The following is a 12,194-nucleotide window of genomic DNA, read 5'->3' as shown; positions in this document are numbered from 1 at the left end:
CATTAGTTGTCCTGTAGTGGACAACCCCTTTAATTATTGGCGTGGATTCTGCACTAGAAAGCCTGCAGCATTAGGTCCACTGAATTACAATAGGGCGAATCCACTAGCCAATCCGACAAGCATACCCTTATGAGGGCGGTGTCTTGTGACGGGTTTGCACCTGTGTGTCCATCACATGACCACGACTGGTTTTTAGCCACTGGGAGTAAACAATGAATGTTCGTAGCGGAGATCTAGAAAGCTTTAAGGAATTGATACAGAAAGTATATTGATATATTGTATAACTTTTTATTAAACGATGATTAACCTTTTATTTATTTTTTTTAAACCAGAATACCCCTTTAATTACTTATGATTCTTACTGCATATAAATATACCTTTTCTATGTTTTTATTTTAGTAACAAAACAAAATCAGAGGAGACTAATGTCAGGATTATACACATCCCGACTGGAAGGAGGAAGAACAATAGCAGTGACTCAACGTCTCCAAGTCTCCCTGTAGTGAGAAGCATCAGTACGTTCAGCCCTTTGGATGAGAAGCCATCTTGCAATCTGAGCCATGTTTCGACTGGCAGCCTGCCTACTAACTTTCAAACATCCGCTGTATGTGACCCTGTAATTCTACATTAACATTCTCATATAACAATGTCTGGGCATCTGCTCTTCTAACAAATTGTAGTTCAAAAGGCCGTTTTATGTGACATATACAGTATTTTCATGTAGAGAATAGAGTGCTTCTCCTGTCAGAATGTAGACACAAGGGCTCTGTGTGTAACGTACATGCCCCTTTCTAAATAGTGTCCTCAACACATCAATGTTATATGAAAACTCATTTATATTCCTTCGCATATCATTGTATGCCAACTGTGCCAACCTTAAGACGAGACTCTTCGGGCATCGTATAGTTAGCTTAGCAATTGTACCGTCCTGTGTGTTCCCTGCTTCTCTTCTTGCCTGATGTAAGATAGGGCCGGAGATAAGTACAGTGACGCTTTAAATGATGTCAGTCTCAGGATTTGCATCGCCTCAGCTTCCCATTAGTCAGCGTGAGTCCGTTATAAGGATAGTATAGAAGAATTGGCTATGAATACAGAGATCCCCCAAATTACAATATTAATCAGTTCCAGATTGATCATTGTAACTTAATATTGAGACCATGACTCTATATAGTGGACAGGCGCTTCTTCAGGGTCCTTGTGTACCGTAAAAATAAAATGGAGCAGTTCATCCTGACACATGTAGCTAACTATTAGACTGGCAATCTGTGCGTGCCGTAATACTGCCCCCACTGATTAGCTCTACTTACCCTTAATGTAAAAAGCTGATTGGATGTTCACTGTGGCCAATCCGTAGTGTTATCAGTGAAATGCGCATGCTGATTGGCTGGATCTTTGAGCCAATTGCACGCACCATAGTTCTGCACTGCCCGTGGCATGGTAAAATATTACATCCTGAAGCCATAGTAAGTCATGGGAACACTATATGAATAACCCATTTAGACTTCCATCAATGTGTTTAAGTGTGTACTTGGTAAATAGCATTAGTTAAAAGCTGGCAATTATCAGGTCCAATTCTTACCAGATTAGGGACATTTTACTGTATTTAGCTTTATTGTAAATCCTCATAAACCCATAAACCTGTCCTACATGTTAGTGAATCAAAGCTAATAGAAATGTTCCTATTGTCGTATAACGTAACATAAAGATAGTAGTATTTGTACAACAAAGATGGCGTCATGCTGTGTAGCTGTATGTAGATAATAACACGTCTACCCTCTGTGCTCTCACCACTGATATCAGGATTCTCTGGACTGGAGGATGTCGCACCCTGAGCCAATCACCGTCCCTTACCTCAGCCCCCTTGTAGTGTGGAAAGAACTGGAAAGCCTGCTGGAGAATGAGGGTGACCCAGCTATTACTGTGCCGGGTTTTGTGGACCATCACCCCATTGTATTCTGGAACTTGGTGTGGTATTTTAGGAGACTAAATCTTCCTAGTAATCTGCCTGGATTGATTTTATCTTCAGAACACTGCAACAGATATTCCAAGGTGAGCTGAGACCTGCATCTGAACATGGACACATAGTGGCTATCATGTCTTATCTCTTGCTAAAAAGGTTAGCAAAACATGGCTACTCTCTTCCAAAAACAGCACCACACCTGTTTACAGGTTGTGTGTGATATTGCAGCCCAGTCACATTCACTTCAATGGAGCTGAGCTGCAATACCAGACACAACCCATGGACATGTGTGTTGCTGTTTTTGGAAGAAATCAGCCATGTTTTTTTAATCCTGGATAACCCCTTTAAAGAGGACCTCCAGTTAAGGTCTGAAATATGCTATCTTAGCCACTGCCCCATGTATTGGTTGCTTTTTAGCAGTATATCAGTGACTGTGCCTTAAATGTATGGAAGTCTGAGATACAAGACTATGGCGGTTTGAACCACGCCTTCTGTCACTTTGGTGGCTCAGGCTGTTGCTCTAGTCTTCCCTCTTGCTTTACACTGCAGCTCTTCTTGTTCAGATTGGCTGCTGTGTATAAGGTATATCTGCAAATATAGATGTCATCTGGTTATCGCTTTATCCTGCTGTACTTTATTTTAATATTAGCACGACCTTCTTCATTTCAATGACAGGTTAATGAGTAGCCAGTATGACTGAACCAGCTTGCACAGTATAGTTAAAGGGGTTTTCCCATCTTAGACATTTATAGAATTTCCACAGGATATAGGACTTGCACCTATATCGAGAACGGGGATCCCCCGATCCCCGTTTTGCCTGGTGTGGTTTCCGCAGAATCCAGCCAGGCGCCTGTGGGAAAGACAGTCATGCATGCAGACTGCTATCTCCATTCTGTTCAATGGGTGTTACGGAAACAGCCGAGCATGCGCTGCTCGGCTGTTTCTATTGAACAACCATACAGCAGAATGGAGATAGCTGCACGCATGAATCCACTAGTCCTAGATTCTACGGCCAGTGGTTGCCGCACCAGGCGAAACAGAGTTTGGAAGACCTCCCCATTGTTGATATAGCTGGGGATTCCAGAGCTGGACCCGCGTCTTTCATAAATGTCTGAAATGGGTAAAACTCCTTTAAGGGCAAGAACTACATTGGATTTATTGAGCCTTAGTCATAATTGTTGTTTTTTTTACTTTGATTATTCCACACAGATTCCTAGGACCTCAATGTCTGAGGACAGCAAGCACGTCCTTATTCAAGTCTTGTGGGACAATCTGAAGCTACACCAGGATCCACGACCGCCTCTGTACATCCTGTGGAACACATTAAGTAGGTTTTATTGCTAATTTGGTTGTTAATATGGCTGCATTCACACTGGCGTTTCTTTGAGAATGTTCCCTTCTGCCCTGTGCTGATAGACAGGGGACTGGATCTCCCACACCCCAGTGTAAATGCAGATTTAATGTGTTAATTCTGGCTATAGGTTATAATGATTTTTAATCTTGTCTTATCTACAGGTCAACACTGCACTGTAGTTTATCAGAGTGAGTTCCAGGTGTTAGATGGGCTTTTTGGTGAAATGTGTCTGGTTTTGCATGGCTATTCTGTTTCTGGAGAACGAAGTGTTAATTGTCCTTCCCAAGATGAGCAGATACACCATGCACATGGCACCTCATATGGCCAAATGATTCCTAACTATATCATGTAGAGCATCTAATCCAATTTTATTCTAACAAACTCAACAGTAGTTTTAAAGAGAAACTCTACATCTGGTTAACATTGGCTATACAGTCAGGACATGTAAAATCTAGAATCTATGTAATATATCCTTATTCTTTTTGGGGGGATGTTTGCATTTAACAAAAATTTAGTTTTTACTCTTTGAAGTGTAGAAACAAATCTAGTGTTGCAGACCGGAAACAACCAGCAAGCTGCTGTTGACAGATCTATCTTGCTTTTATTTAGTATTTTGAGTGTATAAATGTATGTCAAGTTATGTTTTTGTGAATTTTTTTTGTTAATGGGCCCAGCTTCCCAGGGTTGTCGCAAAAGTCATATTTAGAATGAAATGAAGCCATAATAGGATCTGTTTGCAGCTGCTAACCTGCTTGTTGATGGTCTAAGTAAGAGCAAACAGTCAACTGAACAATAAGTGAAGCCACAAAGGAAAAAAATAAAGAAGAATCTACCATTTATGTAATATATTGTCTGCAGAGATGTTGCTCCACTTTAAACTATATAACAAAGGTGATCTTCCAAATAAACGTTCCGTCACTGTGATTGCTGTCTGCACGGGTATACAGCTCTACCTGCTAAAGGTCCCTGTCTGTCAGCCTCCCGGCTCCACTCTGCAGGTTTTCTGGATATTCACTATTGATGACTGCGATCCTGGAAGCCTGCACCGTTTCCCATATTTGAAGTCTAGCGTCTATAATGAAGTGTTTTTTATTTATATTTATTTTTCTTTTTTTTATGTGACTGTTGTGTGTAACAAAATGACAGATGAATTACTGCACATGCTGCACACCCTCGTCCTTATTTCTAAAACTAGACGCAAACACAATGGAGGCTTTGCCCGTAGCAACCAGTCCGATTACTGCGCGGGAATTTATTTGCTATGGACAACACCTCCAACTTGTCTTTGCACTGGATTTATAGCAAAGAGAAATGGTAGCAATCCACAGATCGTGACCGTCATCATTTCAAAGTGACGCTGAAGCAATGCCATCTTATTGGTCAAGATGAGATTACTATCCGGAGGAAGACAAAACCCTGAAATAATGGCCATGTTTCTTCTCGTGCAGATGACCATAGATGGTCTGGTATCGTTAGTAGAATTGGAGGAATATTCAATATGCTTATATTCTTGGAGCCGGGGAATGAATGGCTACATTTTTATGGGATCTCTTTATGAGGCTTTTTTGTCGTATTCTTTATGCTTATTGCTCTGTAAACAGTAGCAGACATGGTTTAGCCGTCCAATGTCCGGTCATGTGCATCATTGACATTTGGGTAAAACAACCATGCTGATATATTACTTTTTTTTTTTTTTAATTATTATTATTTTGTTGTATGCTATCATTGAATCGCTGTGGATTTAATTCGACTTTAAAGTCTATATTTAGGGTCACATTGAGCAGCAATAATAGCCTTGGGTCTGTGTGATTACCTATCGTTTTTCCACGAGTGGACCATCTATTTTTTTTGCCCAATCTTGGCAAAACATACATGTTTACCAACATCATGGTTTCCCAAAATGATGTATGTGGATGTATCTGTGTATGTATTTGTGTATATATGTATTTGTGTGTATGTATATATATATGTGTGTGTGTGTGTGTGTGTGTATGTATGTGTATATATATATATATATATATATATATATATATATATATATAGATTTATGTATGTGTGTGTGTATGTATGTGTATATATATATATATATTAGTGTGTGTGTATATACCCTAAAAATAAACATTTGGTTCTGGTTTTAATCTTCTAAAAAAGCATTAGGGTAAATAACGCAGCACATCTAACATCTTATTGCTTTTTGCAGCCCAGGAGCATCCACTGGCACTTGCCCAGCATAAACAGCAGGAGATTTTAAATCAGGAGTTTCTCCAAGGTCTGGTGAGGAGCATTAAGAGCAACAATGTGTATGGTCCTATGAGCTATATACTGGAGTCCCTGCAGCATAGTCCAAAGAATCCGCGACAGAGGTACAGCAGCTACTATTGCATTGTATTCCTTTCTAGCTGGTTAATCTCCCAGTGTATAAGGACAATTTTTATGACGGAAAGGCTTTGGCCTTGTTCTAAAAAAAGTTATCCCTTTCATCAGTGATGGCATTGGTTGCTATTGACATAATAAGCTAGTTCTTTAACCAACAATTTGGGGGATATTCAGGAAGCTGCCAAATGTAGCAGGTTCAGGGATAGCCAACTGATTAAGGAGAACCTGTCCGCTCTCCTGGCATGACTTCTATAGTAAATACTTCTATTCCTCATGAATAACAATTCCGGATCATCTTTTCTTGCATTTGCACTGTTCCTCTGTTATTCTTCTAGAAATTTATGAATAAACTGACAACTGGATGGTGCTATTCCCCTTGTCAATAACGTCCCTACACACTGACATACTATCCAATCAATTCTGACAGTGTCAGACGGTGTAGGGACATTCCCTACTGATGGGAAATGGGAACACCCAGTTGTCAGCTTATTCATACATTTCCAGGAGGAACAGCAGAGGAAGGGCACAATGAAGAGTTCTAAGAAAGGATGCTTTTTTTTTCATGGGGAATTACTAAAACATTTCCAGAGTACTCTTTAATCCACTGTGGCTATTTTGTAGAATGTTTCTTGCTTTTTATATTATTTAAATGAGAATTCATTAATAATTACAGAATGTGTAAGGGCTCTTGCACACGATCAAGTGCCACTCGGGCTATTTTTCACTACATCCGAGTGGCACTCGATAGTTTTCATGGACACTTTCACCTCAGTGGGTGAATCGGGTCTGTGAAAACGGACCCGAATGTCCAAACCGTGGAAAGATAGAACATGTTCTATCTTGCTACGGATCACGGATGGGACTTGGGCTTCACACACGGTCGTGTGCAAGAGCCTTAAGGCTGCGTTCACATCTGCGTCAGGACGACGTTCCGTCTAAATTTTCTGTCAGAACGGAGCCCTGACTGACAAACGAAAACCAGAGGTTTCCATCACCAGTGATTTCAATGGTGACGGATCCGGCGCCTATGGTTTCCATTTGTCTCCGTTGCACAGGGTTTCCTTCGTTTTGACGGAATCAATAGCGTAGTCGAAACTTCTGGTTTTCGTTTGTGTCAGTCAGGGCTTCGTTCCGACGGAAAGCTCTGTCGGAACGGAGCCCTGACGCAGATGTGAACGCAGCCTAAGACATGTGATATATTTTATATTTTTATTTGTTTATTCATTTTGTAAGAGAAACATGTAAATAAAAGACTAGGACATGAAAATGTCACATCCATGCACCCTGGTCAGCAGAAAAACAAAAGGAGACGTTTTAAATGTACTACCCACTATATGAGACCGAGTTCTTCGTCCAACAATTTATAAACCCAAATATCCTCCATACATGTTACATAAAGAAATCCGAGACCTCTTCTCATATAGGCAGGGTGATTTCTTATTAGATGCCATTTCTGATCGAGCTGTCGTGAGAATCCGATTAATAACCAATCTGAATTTATATGATATTTGTTCAAATGTGTGATTCAAAAGAGTTCGCTCTGGTGGGGGAAACCGCCTAGATATCCGGCAAAATACTACCTGCCAAAACGTCACTATTTTAGGGCATTCCCACCAGATATGGAACAAGCTGCATGTCATATGGCACTGGCACCAACACAGATTGGGATAGCTGGCATACTATTTAGCTGGAGTTAAATTCCATCTAAGGCCCCATGCACACGACAGCAAAAAACTTCCGTTTCTGCGGACCGCAATTGCGGTCCGCAAAAACGGAGCCATTCACTTTCATTGAACACTGACACCTTTCCGTAGCACTACGGAAGGGTGTCAGTGCCGTGGAAATGTTCCGGGAATTATGGAACATGTCCGTTCTTTCGCATTTTGCGGGCCGTGCTCCCATACTTTGTATGGGAGCACGGCCCGAAAATGCGGCTGTCAGTCAGCGGCCGGCCGTGCCCGCAATCGCGGGCCGTGATTGCGGGCACGGTCGTGTGCATGGGGCCTTAGCCGTAGTTTACGAATAGCCCCTTTTTGGTTATACGGTGATAAAGTTACTGGACCACCTCAATGCATGATGCCAGCTTTGTAAAGAGAATTATTTATTTAAATCATTTTCCTAGCTGATCATATGATTTATTTTGTTCCTAGTTTTATACATTATTGATCATAGCTCCTTGTGAAAGGAGCAAACGAGTGCCGATCAACGAGCTGTCTTATTGATCGGCGCTCATTTTTACGATCAAAATCGGCCAGTGTAAAAGACTGAGCCTGGAAAATTGTATGTGGAAGTTAAATCCGCAAATGTTCTATGATGTCGACAACTGCATGTGATTTCTAAGGCCCCATGCACACAATGGTATTTTCAGTAGGCATCCGTATTTCATCAGTACATACGGAAGGGTGTCCGTATATACGGCCCGTATTACATCCGTATATACAGATCCTTACAAAAAGAGGGAGGTTGCAAAATGATGTCATCAACATGTTGCCTAGCAATTCTTCAGTAAATACGGACGGTATACGGATGCACATCAGTAGCCGTCCGTATTTACGGAAGCTCCTATAGACTTCTTTGGGAGAGTCCTTGCCGTAATTACTGACAAGAGGACAGGTTCTATGATTTATTTCAGCACGGACATCCATCAGTAAAAATACTGAAAGCTGTCCGTGGGCAATAGAAATTATTAGGTCCTTTTTTACTGATGAAAAATACTGTTGTGTGCATGGAGCCTAAAGGCATTTATATAGTTGATGGGTTTTTTTTTTTCCCCCATTTTAAACCTTCTATAAATAATGACCATGAAAACACAATAATAATAATAATTAACCCTTTATTTATTGTTATATTGTAGGAGTTTGTACAGAGAAATTCTGTTCCTGTCTCTTGTGTCTCTGGGGAGAGAGAACATTGACATAGGTAAGGGTTCTGTAACCTGTGCTTATATATGTATCTACTTGAATGCTCACAGGGATTTCCATGATTAAAAAAAAATATTTGTTTTCCCCCCACAAATAGTGCCACAATTGTCACTCCTCTCTTGCTTTATGTCCTTGTGTCCTGCTTGAACGGTCACTGGTGCTATTGGGTAAAATCCCTACATAATGGGATGAAAAATTACTATATCAACTGAAAAATGTGAAAGTTATGGCTTTTGGAAGGTGGGGAGGAAAAAATGAAATTGAAAAATGGCTGCGGCGGGACGGGGTTATTGTTAGGGGAATGTCGAGGATTCCCTATACTTACGCTGTAAATTGGTGTCCCTGTATTAATCATTTACCACTTTCTAACAGATGTGTTTGACCGGGAATACAAAACGGCTTATGATCGTCTTACCCCTGAGCAGGTGAAGTGCACCCAGATCTGTGACCGTCCCCCAAGTGCAGGCGTCACAGAATGCAGGAAGACTTTCGGGCAGCCGTTCCTCTGAGGGCCTTCTGATCCGCCACAACTTCATGGATACTGGAGACAAATCTCAACACATGCTTGTGTGTTTTAGGAGATCCAGCATTGAGAACAAGCAATATGGGAGATTCTCATGCTAGCATGAGGACTGTGTGTAATATGAATGATGACCGACAGATGGGGCCTATGGTCTACATGCCCTCGTCTATCCACAGCTGGAAGTTCAGGTCTTTTATAGAGAGATTTACATCATTCCGAGTGTTGTAGTTTACACAGAATATTTATAATTAATGTTATATAAAATCTTTGTGTACATGAGGTTGAAATGCCTAGTAAGTCCTTACCGTTTCATTTTATGATGAAAATACTGAGCAATGAACATGTTTTATGGGCAATATGTTACTGTGCCTCATAGTGTAGGCACCAACTTTATCTTTAGCTATCATCTCTTAATTTATTAGTTCTGGGTTCCGTGTTCTTTTTACAGCGGAGAAAATGAGTTCTGAAAAATATCCATTTAGACGTCACCAACTTTAGCACTCCGCTGGCTGTGGATTACCGTATGCGGAGGATAATTTTTGCATTGGAGAAATCATATGTACACTAATCCTGTTCCCATTTGAATGATTCAGTAAGTTTGGCTATGATGGTGGTTCAATGACCCTGCTGGAGCTAGAATATTGCAATATGCCACATGTTTCCGTCTCCATTCTTTCAATGTTTGGAATGCTTCCTTAATATGGTACTTTAAAAAGAAAGTTGGTTCATGTAAACAAACGTTGTATGCAGCAGATCTTGGTTGTAAAACTGACGAACAAGCATATAATGCTATCGCCATACGTGGGTTTGTCTGGTTTAGTGCTGACTGGGACACCTACGTCTCTCTTCTCTGGAAGACCACATGACTTCTATTGACTTCATCAGGCTCCCTACCATCTCAGAGAGGCTTATATAGCACCCCACACACACTAATGTACAGCATTAGTCCAAGAGATCAGCAAACTGCTGGGTTGAATTGTGTTAATTTCCAGGAGAGCTACTCGCACGTTCCGGTTATCTTTTCAGTCCTACCAAAAACGCAATATGTAGCAGTGACCACATATGAACTGTTGCCCAGTCTCGTACCTACGTAGTCCATGAACCCTCAGGTGGCTTATTGTTTACACACTCAGATGTACTTATTGGTGATATGAATTAATCCTAGTGCACTTAAACAAAGCTGTTACATTCCCAATATTAATAATTCTACAGTTTATATAAGGCGCTTACTTTGCACTATAAATACTGTTCTGTAATAACAGTATATAATGCTTACAGTTCACTGAAAATATCAAACCTAGGAAATAACCTTTAATAGATATCCTTAAAAGACAGACCTACATCTGGTCCTTATTCAAAATTAAAACCAAAACAGCAACACAAAATATAGATGTCCAGAAATAGAAAAGAAAATAGCAACTACTCACGTTGGAGTGGAGAGACGGAAGAAGGATAAGGCTATGTTCACATTTGCATTGCCCTATACGTTTTAATATAACCCATTATTTTTTTAACGGATGGTATCAAAATATCGGATGCAAACGGATTACAATAAATCTGTATCCGTTTTACATTGATCCCAATGATAAAAACAACCCATCCGTAGAGACATCTGTGTTTTTGAAGGAAGAAAAGTCATGTACTTTTATGTTCGGCAAAGAAAATGGATGACTAACAAAACGAACGCTAACGGATGCAATTAAAAAACACATTGTTTTCAATGAGATTTTTAGTGAATCTGTTTTTATCTGTTGTTCTGATCTAAAAACGGGTCAGGGTAACGCATTATACATCGCAAGTGTGAACTTAGTCTGAGGATACTAAATACAGTCTTACTATTTCTTACCTAAATGGACCAGAACCTTTTCCATCAATACCCTGAAAATCCATAAGGGGTAGCGCCGCACAGGAAGCTGTCCTTACAACACCTTAGAAAAACCAAGGACCAGTTGTAGGTCTGTCTTTTAAGGATATGTATTTAGGATTATTTCTTAGGGCATTTCAGTGATTATTTGATTTTATTTGCTGACCTATATCTTTTCAGTTGATATAAGGCTTAGGTTTAAAACTGTTGTAGAAAAGCCCATTTCCTGTGTGATGAATTAATACACCGTTACCTGTACGGCACGTTACCGCCATACTTTGAACATACCATTGTTGGCTTCATTCCTTTACAATGGACGTTCAATGAAATATATTGCTCTGCAAAGGGTTAATTCTTCTCTGGTCTTCATCTCATTCCTCTGCGTAATGGTACTGTCTGGAGCTGTACATTCTGTAGATTTGTAATATTTCCAGAAATAATATACTGAGAAGAGATGAGTTTATTATAGAAATCCCCTTTATTTTTGTGGTAAGGGACTAGTTTACATAGGTCGGACATTTCGGTTATAAAGGTTATTGGTTTAGAATGCAGCACATAGATCAGGAGTGGAATCCGCTCAGCGTCCCTTCTTTTGCTACACTATGTCATATGAGAGGTCATTTCTGATGTAGCGCTGTTACTACCCAGGCCCGATGTGCTGTACATAGCACTGTAAAGATTCTACCGATCCCTTCTGGTTTACAAGCGCACTGGCACCGCCAGGAACCACTAGTGTACTACAAGATATGGTATATATAAAGTTGGTTTACTGGTGACTTAAGATCTGTTCATGGCTGTTACTATGTGACCTTTTGTTGTGTTGCTCTTCTTGAATTAAATGTCTTTTAAAATTGGAGTTTGTGTATTGTTTTATTGCCTTTTTTTCCATACCTATGATTGTTTTTCTTCCTAAATCAATAGTGCATGCTTTGGAATATATCTTCCTAAAGAAAATGCATTGTTCTCCTCTTATCAGAAGCAAATTTTCTTCTATACCTGGCCTTTGCACTATCTGTAACTGTTCAGAAACTCTGCACTCACTGAAACCGTTACATCACTAGGGCTACCACAGGGACGTTCCAGTGACGTAGGTTCCCTGGCCTATGAGATAAGCAGCCGAGGCTATAGATAGATATTCTTAAGCTAAAGATGCGCCAAATTTTTCAATACACTGCTCGCTGATAGATTTGGCACAT

General features: G+C 40.3%; 1 protein-coding gene across 8 annotated transcripts in view; it reads left to right on the top strand.

The window, feature by feature from the left end:
- DENND4A (DENN domain containing 4A) overlaps nt 1-11,854 on the top strand; it is a 136,470-nt gene extending 124,616 nt beyond the window's left edge. For 5 of the 8 annotated variants that reach the window (XM_075858304.1, XM_075858300.1, XM_075858305.1 and 2 more), the window contains 7 exons: nt 400-604; nt 1,801-2,049; nt 3,170-3,287; nt 3,476-3,502; nt 5,515-5,677; nt 8,545-8,609; nt 8,984-11,854. In XM_075858304.1, the coding sequence (XP_075714419.1) occupies nt 400-604; nt 1,801-2,049; nt 3,170-3,287; nt 3,476-3,502; nt 5,515-5,677; nt 8,545-8,609; nt 8,984-9,120 (964 nt within the window). In that variant the 3' untranslated portion in view covers nt 9,121-11,854. Of the gene's footprint in view, nt 1-399; nt 605-1,800; nt 2,050-3,169; nt 3,288-3,475; nt 3,503-5,514; nt 5,678-8,544; nt 8,610-8,983 lie in introns of those variants that run through there. The other 3 variants (XM_075858307.1, XM_075858301.1, XM_075858306.1) reach the window with 2 other exon arrangements.
- Nucleotides 11,855-12,194: the final 340 nt, after the last annotated feature.

The sequence above is a fragment of the Rhinoderma darwinii genome, chromosome 3 (genome assembly GCF_050947455.1).
Source record: "Rhinoderma darwinii isolate aRhiDar2 chromosome 3, aRhiDar2.hap1, whole genome shotgun sequence".
NCBI lineage: Eukaryota > Metazoa > Chordata > Amphibia > Anura > Rhinodermatidae > Rhinoderma > Rhinoderma darwinii.
The sequence above is the reverse complement of the archived record's forward strand: the minus strand, read 5'-3'. Positions and strand labels throughout refer to the sequence as shown.